The 22,879-nt window shown below is 45.7% G+C and overlaps 10 protein-coding genes across 10 annotated transcripts; 5 read left to right on the plus strand and 5 right to left on the minus strand.

Annotated features, from left to right (window-relative positions):
* Window positions 1-67: 67 nt before the first annotated feature.
* Window positions 68-910, plus strand: BYT42DRAFT_551438 (uncharacterized protein). The gene has a single exon (XM_051566257.1). The coding sequence runs from the start codon at window positions 83-85 to the stop codon at window positions 833-835; it is 753 nt and encodes a 250-aa protein (XP_051428084.1). The 5' UTR covers window positions 68-82; the 3' UTR covers window positions 836-910.
* An 863-nt stretch (window positions 911-1,773) lies between these two features.
* Window positions 1,774-7,608, minus strand: BYT42DRAFT_551440 (uncharacterized protein). The gene is made up of 11 exons (XM_051566258.1): window positions 7,483-7,608; window positions 7,045-7,396; window positions 6,716-6,807; window positions 6,505-6,635; window positions 5,885-6,196; window positions 3,556-5,754; window positions 3,398-3,484; window positions 2,937-3,331; window positions 2,638-2,860; window positions 2,194-2,562; window positions 1,774-2,128 (listed from the first exon to the last, which is right to left on the minus strand). The coding sequence occupies exons 2-11, from the start codon at window positions 7,344-7,346 to the stop codon at window positions 2,114-2,116; spliced, it is 4,125 nt and encodes a 1,374-aa protein (XP_051428085.1). The 5' UTR covers window positions 7,347-7,396; window positions 7,483-7,608; the 3' UTR covers window positions 1,774-2,113.
* A 237-nt stretch (window positions 7,609-7,845) lies between these two features.
* On the minus strand, window positions 7,846-9,926 carry BYT42DRAFT_551443 (CTP synthase). Its single transcript, XM_051566259.1, has 2 exons — window positions 9,686-9,926; window positions 7,846-9,591 (listed from the first exon to the last, which is right to left on the minus strand). The coding sequence occupies exons 1-2, from the start codon at window positions 9,852-9,854 to the stop codon at window positions 8,063-8,065; spliced, it is 1,698 nt and encodes a 565-aa protein (XP_051428086.1). The 5' UTR covers window positions 9,855-9,926; the 3' UTR covers window positions 7,846-8,062.
* A 139-nt stretch (window positions 9,927-10,065) lies between these two features.
* On the minus strand, window positions 10,066-10,864 carry BYT42DRAFT_541805 (uncharacterized protein; the record flags this gene model as incomplete). The annotated part of the gene is made up of 2 exons (XM_051565574.1): window positions 10,066-10,471; window positions 10,545-10,864. 2 exons carry the CDS (start codon window positions 10,862-10,864, stop codon window positions 10,066-10,068), a joined length of 726 nt encoding a protein of 241 aa, XP_051428087.1.
* Window positions 10,865-11,029: 165 nt separating this feature from the next.
* On the minus strand, window positions 11,030-11,450 carry BYT42DRAFT_11482 (uncharacterized protein). Its single transcript, XM_051562116.1, has one exon. It carries the CDS (start codon window positions 11,409-11,411, stop codon window positions 11,196-11,198), a length of 216 nt encoding a protein of 71 aa, XP_051428088.1. The 5' UTR covers window positions 11,412-11,450; the 3' UTR covers window positions 11,030-11,195.
* Window positions 11,451-11,483: 33 nt separating this feature from the next.
* Window positions 11,484-14,395, plus strand: BYT42DRAFT_551448 (NPL4 family-domain-containing protein). The gene is made up of 9 exons (XM_051566260.1): window positions 11,484-11,600; window positions 11,668-11,748; window positions 11,805-11,926; window positions 11,987-12,190; window positions 12,261-12,309; window positions 12,383-12,622; window positions 12,694-13,398; window positions 13,461-13,776; window positions 13,846-14,395. Exons 1-9 carry the CDS (start codon window positions 11,598-11,600, stop codon window positions 14,016-14,018), a joined length of 1,893 nt encoding a protein of 630 aa, XP_051428089.1. The 5' UTR covers window positions 11,484-11,597; the 3' UTR covers window positions 14,019-14,395.
* A 269-nt stretch (window positions 14,396-14,664) lies between these two features.
* Window positions 14,665-18,674, plus strand: BYT42DRAFT_609341 (uncharacterized protein; the record flags this gene model as incomplete). Its single annotated transcript, XM_051571254.1, has 9 exons — window positions 14,665-15,021; window positions 15,112-16,349; window positions 16,426-16,506; window positions 16,573-16,688; window positions 16,763-16,965; window positions 17,042-17,236; window positions 17,317-17,802; window positions 17,875-18,363; window positions 18,429-18,674. 9 exons carry the CDS (start codon window positions 14,665-14,667, stop codon window positions 18,672-18,674), a joined length of 3,411 nt encoding a protein of 1,136 aa, XP_051428090.1.
* Window positions 18,675-19,110: 436 nt separating this feature from the next.
* On the plus strand, window positions 19,111-19,595 carry BYT42DRAFT_551454 (uncharacterized protein). The gene is made up of 3 exons (XM_051566261.1): window positions 19,111-19,131; window positions 19,243-19,503; window positions 19,573-19,595. Exons 1-2 carry the CDS (start codon window positions 19,126-19,128, stop codon window positions 19,498-19,500), a joined length of 264 nt encoding a protein of 87 aa, XP_051428091.1. The 5' UTR covers window positions 19,111-19,125; the 3' UTR covers window positions 19,501-19,503; window positions 19,573-19,595.
* Window positions 19,587-20,221, plus strand: BYT42DRAFT_488380 (uncharacterized protein; the record flags this gene model as incomplete). The annotated part of the gene is made up of 3 exons (XM_051563869.1): window positions 19,587-19,843; window positions 19,937-20,048; window positions 20,114-20,221. The coding sequence occupies 3 exons, from the start codon at window positions 19,587-19,589 to the stop codon at window positions 20,219-20,221; spliced, it is 477 nt and encodes a 158-aa protein (XP_051428092.1).
* A 345-nt stretch (window positions 20,222-20,566) lies between these two features.
* BYT42DRAFT_487289 (uncharacterized protein) lies at window positions 20,567-22,321 on the minus strand (the record flags this gene model as incomplete). The annotated part of the gene is made up of 9 exons (XM_051563790.1): window positions 20,567-20,601; window positions 20,665-20,804; window positions 20,882-20,993; window positions 21,081-21,423; window positions 21,483-21,624; window positions 21,690-21,828; window positions 21,900-21,974; window positions 22,043-22,181; window positions 22,247-22,321. 9 exons carry the CDS (start codon window positions 22,319-22,321, stop codon window positions 20,567-20,569), a joined length of 1,200 nt encoding a protein of 399 aa, XP_051428093.1.
* Between the last annotated feature and the right edge of the window lie 558 nt (window positions 22,322-22,879).

Raw genomic sequence — 22,879 nt, forward strand, 5'->3', positions numbered from 1 at the left:
GACTGGCTCTTCGTCGAGGATTTCCCGAAGGATATCCTCGACTTCGGACAGATAAATCTGGTCGCCACGAGGCGCCAAAGGCATGCGCACAGAGGAGAAAGTGAAAGCGCAAGAAGTGGGGACAGGAGACAAAGGGGCAGGAGCAAGCACAGAAGCCGAACGGGACATGGGCACAGAGGCTAAGGAGGAAGTGGGCACATCGGCACAAGGCGCGATGGCAGAGCAAGAAGGCGCAGAGGCCAGAACGGAAGAAGGCACAACGGCCACAGACGAGGCAGGCACAAGGGCAACAGAAGTGGCCGCAGTGGCCGCAACAGAGGAAAGCATGCCGGCAACGGACGGTGGCACGACGGCAACAAAGTTAAAGGGCGCAGAGGCCACAACAGAAGCAAGAGGCACACCGGCAGCAGAAGAACCATGCACGGAGGCAAGAGAAGAGGGCACAGAGGCCACGACAGGAGAAGGCACACCGGCACCGGAGGAGCAAGGCAGGGTGGCAGAAGAAGAAGGCACCAAGGCCGACGAAGGAAGGATGCCAACACAGTTGAGAGGCGCAGAGGCCACAGGAGCAGAAGAAACAGGCACATCGGCAACAGAGGAGCCAGACACGACGGCAGAAGAAGAAGGCGCAGAGGCTACGACAGAAGAAGGCACCAAGGCCAAAGACAAGGGCACAACGGCAACGAACGAGAACGAGTCCACGGGAGCAGGAGCAGGAGCAGGAACCGGAGCCGAAGGCAAGGGACGAGAGAGCTTTTTGGCCATTGCGGCACGACGAGAAGCGGAAGAGGCGTTTTTCAGAAATTTGCGGTCTGGCATGATGGATAACTTTTAGGAAAAAAAAGGGATTTTGCCTTCTTTTTATATGATTTTTCTTTTTCGCAAGTCATGACAAGGTTGAAAGGCAGTCATCGAATGAAAAAACCAAAAAATACGATTTAGGTGTAGAGAGACGTGCCGCATTTGTATAGACGCGTGAAATTAATTTATGAGTATCCCGGCAACAATTTGGAAGATACAAGGATGTTTCTCCTTATGAAAAGTTTCAGACACGTCTTCAAAAAACGAGATAAAGGGCATAATGCATAAATAAGTCCAAGCGGACATTTTGATGATTTCAAGTCCGAAAGGCATCGAACAAGATGGAAGCGGTCCATGGGTTCGATTCACTTTGATCCTGTCCCAAAGCACGGCATCCATTACTATTGTTCAGATTTTGGTCCATCCAAAGCCGCCTTTTCAAGACGAATCCGTACAAATTCGAAGCATTTCTGTAGAGGCGCATCGGGCCGAGTTACGGTTTTTTCTTATTTTTTTTGGCACCCATCCATCAGCGTACACCTAAGAAATCAATCGTAATAGATGTATACAACTATGGGAATGGGTGGTCTTGGGCCTTTTGCAAGGTTGATCAAGGGCAACTCAGTGATATTAAACAATAGGCGTGGTTTGGATCCTTCGGAGTTACAAACACCCACTATGCAGCTCGTTACTGAATCATTTTGCGGCGCCTCTTTTTCTTTTTGAAATAAGCTCTATTTGCCACAGTCTACTTGATGGATCGAAAAGGATCGAAGAGTACGGCACAATAAAATTAATTTGGAACTCAAAGCCAGCACATAGATCTCAGCAGCATGAAATGGTTTATACTAGATGCATCGCGCAATAACAAAACTCTTATTATCCTTCTCATTTGCTAGTGCCGTTCCGAGTACAGCATATTTTTCTGAGACAGTGTCGTATCGATGGATCTTATTCAGTGAATTATTTAAGGTTGAAACTGTATGAGGCATTGCAATCAAACTGGGAGAAGACGCTACAGTAATATGCTTTCGTTTCAATAAATGGTGGCCTCTCTTGTTAATTTTTGATGGTGAATGCAAATGTTACAAGAATGGAGCATCTATTAATTTTTTTTTCTCTTCTTTACAAAAGGTCATCTCTCCAGTGATCCTGAAATATTGATAACATTTACATATTTAGTCCTTTAAATCCAGGTGGGGTGAATAGAAAAAGGTCACCGGAAAAACCTAATAATGGTACAAAAACGAAAGAAAACACAAATTTTAGGGATTGTATGGTTTACTACTTTTTTCTTATTTTTTTTTCTTCTTTAGGCGCTCGCGTCCTGTCAAAAAAGAGGTGAGTTACATTGGCCAGATAAACAACACATGAAATCATTTGTCAACTTACCTTGCTTGCATTCAAAACCTTTTCATATTCTGCTTTTAATTGTTTGCTAGGCGGCACGTAACCAGAGTCATCCTCTTCTTCTTCGGGCATCACCTCGGAAGGTTCAACCTTGGCAGCGACAAGAATCTTGGCCACATATTTGCCTGCTTGAGGAACGTCGATGGTCAAATCTTCGTATCCTTCCATGAATGGTTGCAGTGCCTTGATGAAAGCTTCCTTTTCGATCAGGTTTTCTTTGTACAGGTCGCCAATCATCTCACACACCATGTTGACATCGTTTTCCTTCTTTTCCACCACAGAAAGCATCTGAGTGACAAGAATAACACGATGATCCAATTCATCGAATTCCTTGACGCATTCGTACAATTCCTACACAAAAAACATGATATCAATATCAACGACTCTGTCAGGAAATGGTTTCAATAGACTCTTTTTTTTTCTTACCTTCTTATCACGGATATTGTAGTATTCTTCCAATGTATTCTTAGCCTTGCGCTTGACAGCATCTTCGCTCAACTTGGGCTTGTCTTCACTGGAAGCGGCCGCACCAGCTGGGCTAGAGGTATCATCGGATTCCTCGGATGGCATCGAAGCACCACGAGGCAACAGTTGCAATTTCTTTCTTTCCACAGGCTTCTCTTCTTCATGGCCCTCACCACCCAACATACTAAAGAAAAAACAAAAAGCATAAGGTGAGTCGACCGGCGAATATCAGGCACGTTTGTTGTTGTTGTTATGCTTACTCAAAGATATTGGTGGTTTGAGGAGCTGGGCTAGATCTGCCATCGCCAGCGGGTCCGATCTTTTCATTGCCTTTATTGGTGAGAGTGCGGTTCAAGCTGGCAAACGGACTGTTGGAGGGACCCAACACGTTACCGCGCGGTCGGCTACGGTCGGTCTTGCCGAAATTGGTTAAATCATTCACACGACCTCGAGGAGTACCTGTAGGGCTACCAGCACCCACTGTGCTCCATCCATCGGTCTGAGGTGCACCGCTGCTCGAGTTTTCACGTTGCATATCTCTGCCGCCACCACCACGATGAGAGCTCTGTCGTGACATGCTGTGAGGAGGAGGACCACGGCTGCTGGAAGTACGCTTCATCGACTCCTTTTCTTGCTGACTCTTGGCCTTTTCAGCCTGTCAAGAAATAGAATTTAAGTAAACATATAGCGACCGATCAAGCCAGCCCGTCAAAAAACTTACCTCTTGATGAATCTGGGCAATGGTAGTAGGAGCGGGTTGGTTACCACGACGAGGGACCCACTTGCTCTTACGGAGATCAAAGACATCCTATATGACAAATATAGATGTTAGCATAAAATCAGGAATTAAGATCCACGCCCCATAAAAACATCACTTGCCTGAATCATGAACTTGACTCTGGAGCTCAAGTTGGGGCTGGTCATCATTTCTTCCTTCATGCGTTTGAAGAAGACGTCGATCCATCCCTGTCGCTTGGGGCTCTTGTCCATGACGGCACCAATGGTGGTGAGCAATTTACACAGCGATTCGACTTCTTCATCTTCGGCCTGGGAAGCATTGTTACACAGACGCTTCAAGCACTCCAACATGATACGGTCGGTAAGCATGCTTCGCTTGTAAAGTTCACCAATGAACTGGACGAGACCCAGACCTTGACGCTTGGCTTTGGCTGCAGCGTAGTATTCATCGGTCATCATTACTTCACCGCCACTTTCTTCCAACTTGGGCAAATTGGTCTTCCAACCGCGTTCGAATTCGGACTGACAACGATTGAGGAGGTATTTGCGGAAAAGGAACACACCAGAGACGACTTCGCCATCCTGGCTGACAGTGGTCTCATCGCGGATATCATCGGTCATCAGGTCACACATCTTGCGACAAAGTTGAGCCCACATGCTGGCAAAAGGCGGTTCATCACAAGCTTTTTCAAAAGTCAAACGAATGACGGTACGAAGGGATTCGCCATTGTTTTCCTTTTCCGACTGCTTGGCATACGAGAAAATCTGATCGGAAATGGAGTCGAACTTTTCAAGCGTCAATTTGTTCAGCAAGGACTTGACCTTACGAATGATCACATCCTGGGGTATCAAATCACTGTCGTCGGCGGGTTTCTGGGCTTGGCCTGTCAAAGCCACCGGCATCCATCGGTTCTGACTCTTCTCCAAAGGCACGACTTGATCCATGGGAATGGTAGGTCCACCTTGCTGTTCTCTGGGAGGATGACGGCCCTTGCCACCACGACCGCTACGGCTGCGACCACCGTGAGATCCATCACGTTGCATAGGGGAACCGGGACCACCGGGAGAAGGCATGTTATGACTACCGCTACCTTGGCGACCAATGGGACGGCCACCAGCGAATTTACCCATTTCGGCACGTCCGTCACGCGAACCGTGGCGGAACATTCCACCATCCATGGGGGAACCAGGTGTACGGGGACCACGACCACCACGTTCCGAGGTTTGTCGTCGTTGCATACCACCGCGGGAACCACGGTCGTTTTGTTCATCACCAATGTTCTGGAACGCGGACAAGTCTTCGTTGGTCTCCAAGCAAAGAGGCTGGAACTGGAGCAAGAAAGCCGGATCGTACTGAATCTTGCCCGTTTCGGACAATTTACCTCCCTGGGGAGCCTTGACATTGGGCGGGTATTGGATGGTGCTGGGATCTTCAATGGTACGCATGGGAGTGGTAGGAACCTTGGGAGAACGAGTAGGGGTGGAAGGCGATTGAGCAGGCGATTCGGACATGACGTGAGGAGGAATAGCCGAAAGATCTAGATGACCAGGAGCACGACCGGCCTTAGTGGCGGCGATGGAAGCAATACGTTGTTCTTCTTCCTTCTTTCGCTTTTCATCTTCCTGTTCCTTCTTTTGCTTTTCTTCGGCTTCACGAACACGGGTTTCTTCAGCTTCGCGAGCGAGAGCTTCTTCGTGCTCCTTCTGTTCACGTTCCTTGCGTTCGTTTTCTTCACGTTGACGCTGCTCACGCTCTTCACGTTCTTGACGTTCCTTTTCTTCCTTTTCCTTACGTTCCTTCTCTTCACGTTCCTTTTCTTCCTGAGCCTTGCGTTCAGCTTCGGCGCGCTCCTTCTCTTCACGCTCCTTGCGCTCTTTTTCTTCTTGCGCCTTCTTTTCGGCTTCAAGGCGTTCCTTCTCCTCACGCTCCTTGCGTTCAGCCTCTTCCTTCAGTTTACGTTCCTCTTCCTCCTTTTGTTTGCGAGCAGCTTCTTCCTGTTCGGCCTTTTCACGTTCTTCACTCTGCTTGATGGCAGGATCGACGATCTTCACAGGTCGAGGAGGGGAGAAAGTTAAGACGGGTTTCGCACTCTTGTCCTTCTTATCGTCGGATCTTCCGGAATCTTTACTGCTGGTGCCGGAAAGGGGGCTGGAAAGGATGGAATCAGTCTTGATCTTTTCTTTCGTCACAGGATCAATAATGGCCAACGCCTTGCTTCTAGGAGGTTGAATAAAGGATTGTGCAGGACGTGCCCCCATGCCGCCATAAGGTGACATTGGCATAGGAGGATACTGGGCCGGGAAATACTGAGGATGACCTTCATAATCTTGGCGCACATACTAAAACGTAATGATAAGTATAAGGCAAAAAGCCACCCGAAAAAAATTGCCCATCCTCTTCCGGCTTGTCGTCCAACATTCCTCAACCCCTTTCAAAAAAAAAAGAGATGTAGAGAAAACCTGCACTTACGTATTGACCGTGACCTGACATGGGTGCTGTCCATGTATGAGGAGAAATGTTCTGAGCGGGAGGCAAAGATGGAGAAGTGGCAGTAGCCATGTGAGGCGAGATGGGTTTCTTGGGATGATGAGGAATGTATCCCGATTGCGCATTTTGAATGTTGGGAGAATGACCCATCTGAGGGTTGTGTTTTCCCTGATGGTTGTAATGCTGGCGATGACCACCGTAATGACGGCCACCATGATTGGTTTGATAATGAGGTTGAGATGCATTTTGCGAGTCACCCATGGAGTTGTTGGAACCGCGTCGTTGAGAATAACCCTGTGGCACAAATGGTTGTGTGAACAATTTGTTTTTGTGTGTATCAGCAGCTGTCTGCTGCGTTGTGTTTGCAGAAGGCGACATGGTTCTTGGTATATCTGACGTCTTTTGGATTCGACTACTACCCTGACCGTATCGGACAGTAGCAGCTGCAGCAGCCGGCTGAAAATAAATCCAGGAAGCCGTGAGCCAAAAATATTTTCAAAAGAAACGCACACCGCCCAATGTCAAATAGTCATAACAACAAACACAGAGAGAGACAGAGCCATAGAGAGCGAGAAAAAAAAAAAAGAAATGCAACAACTTACCGATGATGTGTCGACGGCAGGTAAGCTACCAAAGGCTACTTCTGTAGGCTTGTGAGGAGTTTGAACATCGGCTGCTTTGGAAGCCGAAGGTGGCTCATTCGCAGGCTGATTGATGGAACCAAACTGAATAGCTGCTTTGAAAATGTCAAACATCAGTGAACCCCATTTCCAAGATCAATCCGTAAAAAACAAAAAACGAGTTTCAACTTACTTTTACCAGCATCGGCCGGCGGTGCTCGAGGGAGCTGAACGGGAGCATTTCTAGATGTTTTCGAAGGTGTAGATGACGGCTTAGCATTCGATCTAAACGGAATTAAAAACATAAAAAATAAAGAATAAATAAAAAGGGGTCAAAATAAAGTTAGATACGATGAAATTGAAAACAAGCGGGCCATTTTAAAACGATCAGCGAACTGAAAAGTAGAGTGGGGTTGGGTTGGGTGGGTTGGATTGGGTGGCGAAAGAAAAAAAAAATTCGCAAAAAGATGCAAAAAAAAAGACGACGAATAGAAAATGAATATATAAAAGAGAGATACGTACGCATTTGGCAAAGTGCTTCCTAAAGCCGCAGCAAACGAGGGAGGCGTGGCCTTTTCTCCAGAGGGTGATGGTGAAGTCTGTGATCCATTTATCCGTTGGTTGCCATTGAGATTGGATTTATCAGCGGGTGAATCTGGACCTGAGGTAGCCGTTGTGTTGGATGATGATGCGGTAGTAGTTCTATGATTGGATGGCGTTTCCTGTGTCTGCGAGCTTCTCTTCGCAGCTTGTGCGTAGTTAAACACTGCTTGTGGAGTCGACTTTGCGTTGGTGTTTTCGGTGTTGTTTTGTGTTCTATTCATTAGTTTAAGTTTTCTTCAAACGGTCATATCCTAGCAGGACCTAAAAGTGGCTTTGAACATAAAATGGGAAATCATGTCGTCAGAGATCCAAACCTTAACAAGCTGCCATTACAAGACGAAACTATTCTTTACTTACTGATAGTGGTGCTGCTTCCAAAAAGAGAGAGAGAGGAAAAGAGGCAGACAAGTGCACCAAGCAGTACGCGAAGAAAGGAGTATTAGAAAAAAAAAAATCCCTTGCTTCCTGTCCAGCAAAACCCCGTCGTTGACTTTTTGTTGGATGGATGAAAAAAAAAAAAAAAAAAAAGTTTCACGGGCTGACGTCACCCCTTTTGCCCGAAATTTTTTTTGTGTTTTTTTATTTTTTGGTATTATTTTCCCAAAAGCAGCCACTCATTGTTTTTGTAAATATGCATCATGTAATCCATATTAAAGTTTCTTTTTAGGCATCAAAAACCCCTCTACTTTTTTTTGATTTTTTTTAACGTTGAAGGGTTAAAAAAACCCATGTTTTTGATTGGTTCATTAAGGTAGAATGTCAATGATAAAGCAATTTTCTTTTTTTCGTCGTATGATCAGAAAATGTATGCGCTATCTGCAGCGTTTATTGAAATTTGTATTTGTGATAAAAGAGAACATGCAATAAAGGAAAGATGAAATAAAAAAGAGAAGAAAAACAAGAAATTCTATCATTTTCGGGTTTTGGAAAAATGTATTTACAAGGTGCTTTCGAGCTGACCAGTGGCGGCCAGGATAAGACCGTGGAACAAAGGAGCCGGCTTCAGAGGACGGGTAAGGTATTCGGGATGATACTGGCAGCCCACAAAGTAGGGATGATTCTCCATTTCAACGATTTCCATACGTTGGCCCGTTTCGTCTTTGCCGACAAAACGAAGACCCTTCTCTTCAAACTTGGACACGTGTTCAGGGTTAACTTCATAACGATGACGATGACGTTCGTCTACCGAAGGAGCACCACCGTACAATTTACGCACACGCGAGTTTTCTGTGTTGTCTTGGAAGACCGTGGCACGAAGACCCAAACGCATAGTACCACCCAAATGGGTCTTTGAGATTTCAGGCATATACACCACCACAGGAGTCTTGGTTTCGGGTTCCATTTCCGCCGAATGAGCGTCGGTCATACCACACACATTGCGAGCAAATTCAATAACAGCGATCTGCATACCCAAACAGATACCCAAATAAGGCACCTTGTTTTCACGAGCCCACTTGGCTGCCATGACCATGCCTTCGATACCGCGGGCACCGAAACCACCAGGCACAAGCACACCATCGGCCGAACACAAACTCTGCCAGGATTCATGGAACTTGATAGGATCGGTCTTCAACGCTTCCTGCTCCAAATCGGTGGCTTCAATCCACTTGATCTCCGATTTGCGGCCGCAAGCCAAACTGGCATGCTCCAAAGACTTGTACACCGAGATGTAAGAATCGTGAAGATTGGTATACTTGCCCACCAAAGCAATGGTCACAGTTTCACGCAAATGTTCGTAGCTACCGGCCAAAGAGGTCCATCGATTCCACAACGCTTCACCGGCCGAACGACGTTCTTCAGGAATATTGAGAGCATCAAGACCCAATCGACGACGGAAGAAATCAATCACACCATGCTGACGCATCAAAATAGGGACATGGTAGACTGAAGACACATCTTGCACGGCCAACACTTGCTCGGGACCGACGTGACAGAACATGGAAATCTTGCTGGCGACGCTGTCATCCAAAGGCTTGGACGAACGACAAGCGATCAAATCAGGGGTCAAACCGGCACCACGAAGATCACGCACGCTCATCTGAGTAGGCTTGGTCTTTTGTTCACCAACGGATCCAACCACGGGAACCAAGGAGACGTGAATCAAACAAAAGTTTTCATGACCCACACGGAACTGGAACTGACGCATGGCTTCAACAAAGGGAGCAGATTCAATATCACCGACGGTACCACCCAATTCGATAATGCAAACATCAGGGGCTTCACCGGATTCGTCCACAGGCATGGCTGCCACACGTTCAACCCAGTTCTGGATAGCATCGGTAATATGGGGCACCACTTGCACTGTCTTGCCAAGGTAATCACCTCGACGTTCCTTCTCAATCACTTCACTGTAGATTTTGCCCGTGGTAATGTTGTTGATACGGCTCAACTGAACATCCAAGAAACGTTCATAATTGCCCAGATCAAGATCGACTTCGCCACCGTCGTTCAACACAAAGACCTCACCTACAGAATCCCGGCAGAACATTGTCTTAGATCCAACTGACCAAGGACACCCATATACCCAAATCATTCAATATTTTTTTGATCAACTACATACCGTGATCCAAAGGACTCATCAAACCAGCATCGATGTTCAAATAGGGATCGATTTTGATGGCTGTCACACGCAAGCCCAAGCTCTTCAAAAGAGTGCCGGTGCTCGAGGCAATTACACCCTTTCCGATACCGGAGATAACACCACCAGAGACAACGATATACTTGGTCATTATATGATTATTTTAATAAAGGAGGGAAAAAAAAGTATATTAAAAAAAAAAAAGTAGGGCGCCTTTCAGAGGTTAAAAGAAAGGGAAGTTTATCCAAGGAGCGAAAAATTTCGCACAAAATACTGGTGAAAAAATGTGACGCTTCTTTTTTTGATGGACAGTGGCTTGGACCAATCTTTTTTTTTCGGAAATTCGAATGAGATTTTTTTTTTCATTCCATGTCTGTCCAATCGGCATCGTCGTCGTCGGCTTGATTGGACCAAACAATGGCTTCCGTCGCTTGTTCAAACTCTGCTGCGGCGACCACCACATTATAACAGTCCTGATAGTTCACATAGCGCAGCTGCATGCATTTCCGCGCCAGATACCACAGTCCTTCCTCGGAAACCAGTTCGCAGCTGGCAATATTCAGCCACCGCAAGTGTTGGCAATGGTCGGCAATAGCCCGAAGCGACGTGTCGGTGATTTCGGCTGATGACAGATCCAGTTCCTCCAACTGAGAACAGTGCTCAGCAACATGATTTATGGCCGTATCATTCACAAATCGGCACCCGGCCACCGATAAATAAACCAGATTAGGGAAACCTTCCACCGCAGCAGATAATTGCCGATTTTCACTGGATTACATGAAATATTTAGTCAGAGGTTATTTCTCTGATGACAGAAAAAAGTGTGCAAAGAAAAACATACAAACTGCATAGACTCAAATCCAGACGTTGCAAGTCTTTCGTTTTCTGAGATAGATCCATGAGCATTGGTCCTATTCGCTTGCGCCAACGGTGAGGTGTAAGTTGCAAGTCGATGGTACGAACATGGTAGCTTTGCTTGGTAAGATGGGTAGCGAAGCGTTGAAAACTTTCAACGGTGGGGAATATGGGCGAATGGTAAAGCAATGGCGAAGAAATGGCGTGAAATTGTCGTGATACACGGTTGAGACTGGCTAATGTTTTTTGATCATCTTGAAGCAACGATACGATAGCCGTCAATATCTCATAAGCGAGCTTGTCCATGACAGACCATATCGGGGTTTGCCCAAAACTGGCAAAAATGAACGGTGTGACCGTGACCCCATGTGGCGCCCGTTAAAAAATAGCGCAGTTGGAGGACTTGCCAGCGATGAAGCATCCTATAGTTTTCTGCACTTGACCTTTTTCCAGCTTATTTGGGCACAAGTAATATGGATGCATAGCCATGAAACGGAGAGAGAGTTGGACATGGCAAAAAGATAGATAATTCGACATGCTTTTGCACAGCAACAGACAGTGCAGCAGTAGCCGTGTCTTGGGCTACCCAACAGTGAAAGGAGAAAAACAAGGCTTGACAAGTGATCTGTAGAATGTCTCAAAAGTCAAAACTCAGACCGCAGCAGCCGAAGACTGATACGCAATTGTTCGAAATAAAACATAGCAGAAAAAATGTGACGTTCTGCACAGCATGCCCTGAGGACTTGAACCCCTTCACTATGGAATGAAGGCCCTCAAATAGACGTTCCGTCAGAGCGCGTGAGGAAAAAAAGAAAGTGGCACCCAATATCAAAAGAGAAAAGAGAATAGACATTTGCCAAGTTCAATCGAGGCTTCATCAAAGACGCGTAAGCGTAATGGCGATAGCCGTCACAAACAGCGAATTTCCCCCAATCTCATGCAATTGCACTTATTTTGAAGACGTCTTTCTCTTTCAGAGTCAGTTTATTACTTGCTTTTGTGATTCTTTTTTTACTCATTGATACAACTGTAATCCAATATGGTATGCATGCCTTCCCATTTACAAAAAAGACAATTTCGGTCACCCATTCACAGGTTTATCCTGGTAGTTGTTACGCGTACGCTCGAAAGAAGGCATGCACCGCATTCAGGTGGAACCTCAGGACACCTTTGCGTCGTTTGCTGAAAAAGTAAGCTTTCGAAAACCATAACGTTACCCAGTAAATATCTAATGGAATTTACTTAGATTGCTAAAGTACTAAACATGACGGATGTATCGACGTTGGCCATGAGTGACCAACCCAATACCTCAAATGCCACTTCTATTATGCAACTAGCGAACCAATCCTTGGCATCTGCCAATCTCAAGTAAGTTGGCTAGTGCGACATTTTTCCTTTTTATAAGGCTCTCATTGATATGGTGTATAGACATGGTGATATTGTCTACATTACGTATGTTGAACCTGTCCAGGAGCAGGAACCGGTCAAGACCACGCAAGAAGAACGAAAACCACAGACAACGACATCGGGATATATCCCCATCGAGGAACTGTCCAATATCAAGCAAGATGCCGTGGACGATTTTCTCGAAAAGCAACGTGGACTGATTCAACGATCAAAAGATACTAAATTGTAAGTTGGACAGACATTTTTTTTTGTGAAAGTGAGAAAAGAATGGGGCTTCATATTGCTTCCATTTTAGCTGTCGACACGGAAGTAATGCCATGTGCGATTATTGTATGCCACTGGAGGTAGATGAATTTTTGGCTCATATGGATATGTAAACGATGTATTCATTTCATTTTTTTTCCGTGATGTCTGCAGCCGTACGATCAAGGGTATCTTGAGGAAAACAAAATCAAGCACATGTCGTTTCATGCGTATCTTCGTCAAATCAATTCCGCGCAACAAACAAAAGCTCCTTCCAGTGCGATCGTAAAACAGCTGCCTCCGCTGGAAGAGCCCAATTACAAAGTCAAGGTCCCCTGTACGGGCGGCCATGCGCCTTGGCCCGAAGGTATTTGCACCAAATGTCAGCCCAGCGCCATTACACTGCAAAGACAGGTCAGTTCTTGATAAAATGGCCAAGGAAACGGCGTTCACCGGGTCTCACGTTATTATGCTATCAATGCTAGACTTATCGAGCCGTGGATCACGTCGAATTTTCATCGGCGGCACTCATCGACAATTTCATCCACTACTGGCGTGAATCGGGATGTCAACGGTTTGGATACATGTATGGACGTTATGAACCGTATTTAGACGTGCCTCTGGGAATCAAGGCGGTAGTGGAAGCCATTTACGAACCACCGCAGGAGACCCATGTGGATGGTCTGAAACTGGACATTCCTTGGGCCGAGGAAAAATTGGTGAATCAAGTCGCGGAAGCTTGTGGACTGGTGAAAATTGGCATGATTTTCACGGATTTAACGGACGATGGGACTGGCAAAGGCACAGTGTACGCGAAGCGCCATGTGGATTCGTACTTTTTATCTTCGCTTGAATGTTGTTTTGCGGCCGAAATGCAACGTCGTCATCCCAACTATTCTCGTCACTCGGCTACCGGGAAATACAGCTCCAAGTTTGTTACCTGTGTTGTTTCCGGCGACGTGGAAGGCAATATTGATGTCACAGCATACCAAGTCTCGGATACCATGACGGCCATGCATGAAGCTGGCATCGTGGAACCTAGTCGCAAACCGTCGGTCATGCGCGTCAAAGAAAGTATTCCTCACGAACGTTATGTGCCCGAGGTATTCTACAAATTCAAAAACGAGTACAACGTCATGGTGAAAGAACCTGCCAAGCCGACCTTTCCCGTGGAGTATCTGTTGGTCAATGTAAGCTCAAATCGAATGATATTAGGTTTTATTTTTCGGTGTTAATCTCTTGGCAATGGTAGGTAACGAATGGTTTCCCGCAAAACCCCAATGTTCTTTTCAAATCGACGGCAGGCTACGTGGTGGAAAACCGACCTGGTGTAGCCCATCAGGATATGGGCACGCTCAGCAATCATTTATTGCATGTTCAAAGCTCATCGGAACTGAAGCAGGTGCTGTCTGATTTCCATTTGTTATGCTCGATTCGATCGACCGAGATCTTGGGGCTGGCGGAATTTAAAAAATTATGCGAGATTGCAACCCAGCCTAATCAAAGTGCGGATGAATTGGAGCACATGGAGGGTTGGAATACACTGATCATGGTTCTGAAAACCGCAGGTAAATCTCGAGTTCTTTTTTTTTATCGGTTGAGGACATGCCTTATTTAATATTGGCTATTTATTACAGAGGGTAATGCTCGTGCCAATACACCTGCTGCCGCGACATCCAGTGCTGGCCCTAGCACCAGCACACCGGCCGTTTCAGCCACCCCAGTGGAGAAATCATGTAGACATTGTACATTTGCCAATCCTGGCACAAACGTCAACTGCGAAATGTGTGGTTTACCACTGGATGAATGAAAACCATGACCGTGCTGTCATTTTGTTTTGTCTCTGTTCTTTTTTTTATCAGGTTTCTGTTTTGCACAATGATCTTGAGAATATGTTATCAGGAGATCCATAAGTAGGAGTTGTTGTTTATTTTCAGAGATACTTGGTTATCTAATATTACGTATGTATGTATGTGGAATAACGTCTTGTGTTGAAGAAAAAAATTAGAGAAATGGGACGCAGCGATATTTGGTTGCATGACAGGGAGTGGCGAAGATCTAATCTGGGAGTGGAACCGAAAAAAAAATAAAAAAGATGACCGAAGGAATGGGTTGGAAGTGAAAAAAAATCCTTCAGGAGATGCCCTATTTCTGATTAAGATGTCACCTAGATTGTTAACAAATGAGGAGGGATGTCACGAAGCACTTGATAGGCATTGCAGAAATTTAGACAATACCATGTGAAAGGAAGCCTTAAATATGCGGTGAACAATTACAAAGATTCAAAGTTACACGAATTTGTATCGAAACTTTTTTTTTAATCGTTTCATTGAGCGATTTTATTACACTTGTTTTTTCTTTCGTTATGAAGAATCCGTATTTAAAAACTTATTATTGATAATACATATAAAAAAACACCCCCTTCAACTGTAAAACTTATTCAAGATACCCCGTCTATGTTGCCTAATTCTCGCTTCATTCCTTCATCATCGTCCGAATCGCACCATGTTCACCACCACCACTCTCGACCACGAGCATCGTCGACGGCGTCTCAACATAAACCAAAGTCTAATTTCTTATCGCGATTTATGACGCCCACCCCATCGAAACCACCCTACACGAAACCATCTTCCGCATCATTACCTCACCTGCCTCCTATTGGACAACGGATCAAGCGAAAACCGCTAGTGTCTGATCATGGCGTCGAACCGACCTTGAGCGACCCTAGATTTACAGCGCCCATGACAACCGCAGCCATCACAGAAACCATGGTGATCTCTTCAGCGATAGAAGAAAACGAAACGATGAAAAAGGTGAGAAAAGCTGTATGTGTTCACAGATAATGGACGACTATTTGTTGATCTGGTATTGGTTTGGTTTTTTTTTTCCCCTTGCGATGTAAGCAACAGCAAGCAGGCACCGGCAGTATCCGAGGATTTGGAAAATTCTTTAAAAAATTAGGCAAGCCAGCGGAGGACGATTTCGATCTGTCGTGGCCCATGCATGATCCGTCTACTAACCCGAGTAGCAGCCCCCATCCTGCATCCGATTTGATGGTTCGTCATCATCCTCATATTCCTTTGGCCTCCCCTCCGCCTGTCGATCATCATGTACCACCCTATTCATCCTTCACTCCCCCGTCACGAGAAGAAGATGTCGCAGCGGCTGCAATTCGCGACTCCTTGCCCTTGTCTACTTATCGCGCATCCTCCACCAACCTCAATAATATCCAACCTAAATATAGCCATTCTACACCTACTACCAAAAAATCTGATGGACAGTCTCAGCCATCTTCTATACCTCGCATGGAAGATGTTTACCCATCGCACGATCCCTTTCGCTCACGCTGGTCCAATGCTTCCACCCACAAATCCTCAGGATCTTATTCGCTTTACAGTACATTTGGCACCGAATCCTATTGTTCCTCCGAATTCGTCGATGCAGAGGAAAAATTTAATTCCGCAGCCAACGATACCACCGACGATCCACCCAAACCCGTCAGCCAGCACGAAATGCACTCGAGCCAAGCCATGGATCCAAACGAGGATGTCAGTGACAGCCAAAGCGATATCTCGGAAGAGCATGATGTGTTTGTCGATGCGACCGGATGTTCTCAGGAAGAGATTGAACGCGAATTAAAGGAGCGAAAATTGTCCAAACGCCTCAGCGGTGGCCACTACGGAAGCGCCGGAGGCCTTGTTTTCAGCATCGTGACCCCACCTCCGATTCCGCCAAAAAGCCACCATCGACGACCGCCCGAAGACATTGTCAATGCCATGTTGAATTGGAAAAGGCAAAGTCTGCCGGGCAGACGGGCCAGTCAAGGCTCCTCCCTCAGTCAAGGGGCCTCGATTACCATTGTCATTGATGAAAACCAAGAGCCCGAGGCCGACAGTGGCAAAATTTTGATGCCTTCCGCGGCGGATAACGAACGAGAGAAGCGCAATGAATCCTTGGAGATATTTTCTCAAGCCGTGAACGAAGCGCTCAGTGGCATGACACTCGCCCCGCAGCTAAAACCGGACCAAGAGGATGACCAAACGCAATTGACCGTTGAAGCCAAGACCGCGGCACAGCGGTTATGGAATGAAGACGAAGCATTTATGGAAAGAGAGCGGGTGGCGGAATGGCTCGGTTCAGCGTAACTAATAATGTCTTTTTTGGAATCAACTTGGACTTTCTTTGAAAAATCTCACGCAACAATATGTCATCCTTAGCAAACCGTTGAATGCCAAGACGTTGGTGTTGTACATGGAGAACTTTGATTTCCGGACATTGCGGTTAGATACCGCGTTTAGGTAGGGAAAAAAAGAGATGGATTTGCATTTCATGTCGTCCAATCAACTCAAACCATTTGGATGCAGGAAATTATGCGGCAAACTTTATTTCAAAGCGGAAGCGCAGCAAATCGATCGCATTTTGGAAGCCTTTGCTAATCGGTACTGGAGTTGTAATCCACGGTGTCTTTTTGGCAGCGCAGGTAAAATAATGATACCTCTCCATTTCCTGGATGTTTTAACACTGAATGGACTTTTTCTTTTTATTGATGAGTAGACGTTGTGTATGCCATTGTTTATTCGTTGCTGTTGCTCAACACAGATCTTCATGTGGCACGCGGCAACTATGCTCGTATGACGCGACAAGCGTTTGTGAAAAATACAATGGCAACGATCCAAGACCAACGGCAAGGGGCTGCCAACAGTGGCACGGTTCAATTATCACGTGCATGGGAAGCTGAGGTGGAAGCGTATCTCAAAGTAGGTCTTGCTTCCATTAATGGGCCATACAACAAGCCCCCAGTTAATGCATTTGTTTAACTACTCCGATCCTTAGGACCTTTACGTGTCCGTGAAACAACACCAGATTTTGCAATCGCTGCCAAAGCATTTGGACACACGTCCTGTGCTGGAGAAACGCAGTAGCGTCATGCTGGGTGGAGCTCGTCGCGTGGTTGATTTCAAACGAAGTGTTGGCAATATGGTCCGGAAAACAGCCCGTGAAAGTATGCTGTTTCCCGATGACTTCGAAGTAAGTCAAGAATAGAGAAAAAAACCATGACAACCTACTACGAGTGCTGAATTTTTATTTTTCTTTCGAATTTGTTGCAGGCTCGATCGAGCACAAGTTCAGGGCAACAATCGCCGTTGACGCCGTCGTCACCGCCGCCTCCAAGGTCACCGAGACGAAGCTCCTTTTCGTCGACACTGTCGGCTACGTCTTCGGGCTCGCATCCGACACGTGGCTTGCTATCGCCGCATCCTCAACCGATGATGCACTTTATGAATACCCACGCGTCAGCACTCTTCAGCAATCAACCTCCCTACCTGAAAGAAGGCGTGGTGATGCGTAAACATCTTTTGGAGTCGGCCGTCCATAAAGCAAAACATCGCGATTGGCGAGAATGCTTCATGGTGGTTACCGAAGGCGAGCTACGGATGTATGCCTTGCAGAGCAACGACACACCCGAACGTAAAAGCATGCTGCGGTCCAGCAGTGCCAGTTTTGCCCATCTCGCCGACTCTCTCAAACTAAACAGTAACAGCATTCACGCCGCACCGTCTTCCTTTGGTGGGGTCCCATCCAACCAGTGGGCGGTAAGTCGGCTTTGGTCGTTCAAATGGACACGAGTGACAAAACGCGCTGATTCTTACGTTTCTTTGGTCTAGTCGACATGTCAGCTTTTAAGTACGATCAAGCTCAACCACTCACTGTCCAATGTATTGCCTCCACCAGGGTACAATCGGCAGCGACCGCACGTGTTTGCATTGCAACAATCCAATGGCGGCGTGTATCTGTTTCAAGCTGGATCCGCCGAACAGGTGTCGGAATGGGTGGCGACTTGCAATTATTGGGCGGCAAGAGAAAGCAAGGAACCTTTGAGCGGCGGAGTGAGCAATATGGAGTACGGTTGGGGCAACTGTTTGAACGACGTTATCATGGATCTGGACGATGTGGATCAAGGCCAAGTTATTCCCGGGAGTCATACGCGGGACGCGGATCATATTACACTCTATGACTGGCGTGCCCCCGCTCCACCCATGGTCTCCAGTACCTTGTCAGAAAAAGATCAGCGTGACGCACTTCAGAGGCATTTGCAAGTGCTTAATTACGATATCAATAATCATCGCGATCTGAAAAAGAAAATCCTGGTCAAGGTAAGACCTCGCGTCACGAATGGATGAAGCGTTTTTACAACTAACTGATGATGCATGATGGATAGTTCCCGAGCAAGAGCAACAACAATACCAAAGCCCTAAGCAATTGGGAAGCCAAATCGAAATATTTACTGCACGAGATCATCAAGTATCAAAATTACTGCGACATTCTGGAGAAATGTATTTTACAGCATACTAACGGAGCCACCGATGATCCTGTCAAACCCGCTTCTCCATCGACAGATTATCAAAACGGCCATACCGCCCTAACTAACGCCATGGATGATAAGCTTCAACTGTTTGCCATATAAACCTTGCGAACTGCATGTATTGGCGAAGCGCTGTCCCAAAAAGTTTTCAACATCAGCAAAGAGATGTCTTCCCTCTCACAAAATTTCCGTAATTTTCATCCACCCATTTTATATCTTAAGCTGTTTTTCTTTCGATAACGATTGTAGTAATTTTCCAAGCACTTAATTCTTGCTGCCCTTTGCATCTTTGTACTTTTGCGTCCATTTCTAGTTCCACATATAAAATGACCGACAGCATACCCGAAAAGCCTTTACAGCATGTCGATGCTCTTGCGGATTGGCAGCATTGTATTCCCTTGATACCCAATATGGCCGTCATTCATTATTTGCGACGAGCCAGCTCCATGCTCGATCTGTAAGTGTCGTTGTCTCGTCGGCACAACCACCTCGTCCCAAGCTAACGACGTTCTTTTGGTCTACTTAGTCCCGTACGCACCACGGCAACTGCAATATGTTACTATCATCGATTCAATAAATTCATGGCACAACAAAAGCACCAAGCTGTTTCGCGCAATGCTCATCCCGTCGACGACGCTTTACCTCTACACACAAATCACGAAGTAAATACCTTTATTGGTTTGATATGGGATTTTTACTTTGGTGTATTGATCGGCTCTCTGTTACTTGGCTTTTTCAGCTCCTTGCTACGACTTGTCTCCATTTAGCATGTAAATCAACAGAAGTACCGAGAAAAGTACGCGATCTCGTCAACGTAGGCTACAGGCAAGTCTTGCTTCCATGTAAAAACGAAACGTACATGAATGCCGTAAAGCCTTACACATGTGTTTTAGGTATTACCATCCGAACGACGGTATACTGCAAGTAGACGAGGTGAGACAGGATGTCGCTTGTGTAGTCTATTTGACGGGCGCTAACAAGATGCTTTTTATTTTTCGTCAGACTTATTTCAAGATGCGATCTTCGCTGGTGACGAGCGAGTTGTTACTGGTGCGTGCGCTGGACTACGATTTAGAGGTCGATCTACCGTTTGCATTTTGTCTCAATGTACTGCGAAACATGGCCTCGGTACCACTGTACAAAGAACTTCGACGATACGGTGCCATGACAGGACGTGGTTGGCAAAAGGATTTGTGGCGACAAATGGAACAAGATATACACCCGGATTTAAGCGCCATTGCTCGTCTTGCTTGGATGTTTCTGTGGGATAGGTAAAATGAGAGGATAAAAAAAAAGCGTCTTTACGAGGAAGCGGTTTTGATCTGTTAACTGATATCTATATTGCTTGCTTTGATGACGTTTAGTTTAATATCACCCAAGATCGTTTTGAACCACTCCACCCCTGGTGTTGCATTAGGATGTCTCTATCTGGCATTACGTACATCGAATGCACCGTTTCCCTTTACGATGAGCGAGGTAAAATCATGGTTGTAACGATTGCATGCGAACCTTGGTGTCTAACGCTTCCATGATATTGTTAGTGGGTGGACATGTGGGGAGCATCAGAAAATATATCGGTTCAAGCGGTGCGAGGTAAGCTCAATGCCCATATCTCTCTTGGATCTTTTACTTGTGTTCTCATACATTGATGTTAGACGTCGTCACTGATCTATTGGAATTATATGAAAAGTCATCCATCACTGCTGACGATGCTCATGAATAAAAGCATCCAAAAATTTAATCTTAGTGAAAATACCGCAATATAACGATCAGGCATCGCATTAAGCCAAATGGATGACCCTTTTTTTTCACGCTTTTGATGACTTGAATGATAAAAAACAGAAAGATGAGTAAAAAAAGTTGGAAATTATGAAAACGAAAAAAAAAAAGATTTGTGACAGCAACCAAATTAAGCAAGCCAAATGGGAGGAGGTAAGGGATGATAAAAAAGAAAAGTATAAGAGAATGGAACAATATAAAACGCTGGAATCGTATTACAGCACTCCCATCACTTCCAATTTATGTCGCTCTATGGGATACAAATTGGTTATACTCGGAAACCAATGACCATCCTATCGATTGTATGACTTACGCGTTTGACGTGAATCGGCTTCTTCTGCTTCACTGTCTTCACCATCATTATAATCATCCGCATGAAAGTCGCGTGGAACTTCCTGCATCCCCACCGATGGCGCGAAAGGCATACTTCGTAAATTATCAATGATCTTGCGACTGCATTGGAAGAATACATGGGTGAGCAAAAAGATCAACAACGATTCTACCCATGCTCCCAAGTTTTTGTCACTTACATGGTCTGATCCAAATACTCTCTCGTATTATGGTTGGTCATGTTGTTGGCGGGGACATCCAATTTATACTCCGGTCCGTAATACTCAAAATAGTTGTTATAAGGCAGTTCCACTGTGAACAGAAAGAAGCATTAGTTTTCACAGCACTGCACAGGAACCGTATGCCATCTCTTTTGGTAAAACTATCACGAAACCTTACTTTCTGTCAAATCTTCCCCGACGGCCAGACCCGTTTCAAAGGTCCAGGTTCTTGCGACATTGCGGATGGTGTATCCACCACCACCAACCATGATCATGGGGATATTGAAAGATCGCATGTATTCAACACAGGCTGCGTGACCACGCATCGATAGGTTGAAACACCCCAATCGATCGCCCGCTAATGAATCGCCGCCACACTGCAACACAATCGCTCCCGGTCGATACCACTCCATGATGTGCTGGATGATTGGCTTGAATACACTTCGGTAGGTCTCATCATCTATGCCGTCCCTTAAAGGCACATTGACGGCATACTTTTTTCCTTTGCCCAAACCGGTATCCTGCACTCGATGTGTCAGATCCAACTGAATGAATCCCCTCCCCTTCTTGTCGGACATACCTTGATATCACCCGTACCAGGAAAGAATTCGCCAAATTTATGAAAGGAGCATGTCATGACACGATCCGTGGTATAAAATGCTTCTTCTACGCCATCACCGTGGTGAACGTCGATATCAACATAAAGCACTCTTTGATGATATCTACACAATCTTCCGTCAGAATCCATAATAGCCGCCATGAATTGGTACAGGGAATCACGCTTTACCGTAAAAGCTCTAATATGCCGAGTACAATATCGTTCACGTAACAGAAACCAGACGCTTCTGTCTTTTTGGCGTGATGCAGACCACCGGCCCAGTTCACAGCAATATCGGCTTCGCCATCCAATAACTTGTTGGCTGCGCCTAGATACCATGGAATCCTCTCTTGATTAGCCCTTGGGTCCAATAAATCCTACTCTATACAGATAATTTACCAATGGTACCGCCTGCTGAGATGGAGCAAAACTCAAACAGGCCTTCAAACACAGGACAATCTTCACCGACATTGACTAGAAAAATGCTTCTTGTTCAAACCCCAATGTACACCATTTCCCTGGCTTTTCTGTCGTCGACTTACATCGTGCGATCCCCTGTTCCAATCCACCGTGTTGCATAGCGAGTATTTCGAGATTATCCGGTGTAACGTTTTGTAAGAAATTGATGTATTCATCTGAATGAAACCGTGTCATTTGGTATGCGGTCGTCCGTTTGGGTTTCTAGGAAACATCGATCAGTTATTGCCATCCTAGGCGGTACCAGAACAAAATCCCAGGCTACATACAACGATATCGAGTTTCTTGTAAAGACCGTAATTCACGACCATGTTGTGCACCATATGCATACGTTTTGGCTTCATGTAATGGCCTTGGTTCAAAAAAACGACGGTATTAGTTCCTCAACTTGCCCAAAAATATAGCTGTCAGCAGTACCTGGACCATAGTTGAAGTTACCGACATCGTCTACAACAACAGCAATGGAATGGAGATGAGAGGTGGATCTTTTTTTTTTCAAAGTTCGCGATGGAAGCATGCTTACGATCATAAAAATAGGATACTCGTCTTTTGGAGCAATTGGCAAGACTGTAAGAATTTGACATTGCAGTAAACGAAATGGGCTTGCTTTAAAATTTGGACTTTGGCAAGTGAAATGGATATGACTTGGAAAAAGAGAGAGAGAAAACAAAGTGTCCGTAGCAGGAAAGCACGAATAGGGGAACGGAGCGACTTGATTTTCTGGGTCCTTTCAATTTTCATTCGCAGCCACCAGTCTTATTCCAGCACTGATAAAAAAGCAGTCTTCCCGCATTACACCCTATTGCCGTTGAACGATGGCTTGACCAACAACGATCCTTGCCAAGCCATCAAAGAGGTTGCTGAACAGAGTCATCAAAAACCTCATTTTCAGGTCGATCTTC

This window comes from Radiomyces spectabilis (assembly GCF_025331425.1).
Source record: "Radiomyces spectabilis strain NRRL 2753 chromosome Unknown BYT42scaffold_1, whole genome shotgun sequence".
In the NCBI taxonomy this organism is placed as follows: domain Eukaryota; kingdom Fungi; phylum Mucoromycota; class Mucoromycetes; order Mucorales; family Radiomycetaceae; genus Radiomyces; species Radiomyces spectabilis.

What these genes read in the sequence shown, in the direction of transcription:
- BYT42DRAFT_551448 (XM_051566260.1), top strand. An exon ending in TTGCGTCGTTTGCTGAAAAA is followed by an intron (nt 11,749 to 11,804) that starts GTAAGCTTTCGA and finishes GAATTTACTTAG; the next exon opens with ATTGCTAAAGTACTAAACAT. An exon ending in CCATTACACTGCAAAGACAG is followed by an intron (nt 12,623 to 12,693) that starts GTCAGTTCTTGA and finishes TATCAATGCTAG; the next exon opens with ACTTATCGAGCCGTGGATCA.
- BYT42DRAFT_551443 (XM_051566259.1), bottom strand. Translation starts at nt 9,854, where the DNA reads ATGACCAAGTATATCGTTGTCTCTGGTGGTGTTATCTCCGGTATCGGA. An exon ending in GATGAGTCCTTTGGATCACG is followed by an intron (nt 9,592 to 9,685) that starts GTATGTAGTTGA and finishes GGGATTCTGTAG; the next exon opens with GTGAGGTCTTTGTGTTGAAC.
- BYT42DRAFT_551438 (XM_051566257.1), top strand. Translation starts at nt 83, where the DNA reads ATGCGCACAGAGGAGAAAGTGAAAGCGCAAGAAGTGGGGACAGGAGAC.
- BYT42DRAFT_11482 (XM_051562116.1), bottom strand. Translation starts at nt 11,411, where the DNA reads ATGTCTATTCTCTTTTCTCTTTTGATATTGGGTGCCACTTTCTTTTTT.
- BYT42DRAFT_551440 (XM_051566258.1), bottom strand. Translation starts at nt 7,346, where the DNA reads ATGAATAGAACACAAAACAACACCGAAAACACCAACGCAAAGTCGACT. An exon ending in TGTCAGGTCACGGTCAATAC is followed by an intron (nt 5,755 to 5,884) that starts GTAAGTGCAGGT and finishes ATTACGTTTTAG; the next exon opens with TATGTGCGCCAAGATTATGA. An exon ending in CAAACCACCAATATCTTTGA is followed by an intron (nt 2,861 to 2,936) that starts GTAAGCATAACA and finishes TTTTTTCTTTAG; the next exon opens with TATGTTGGGTGGTGAGGGCC.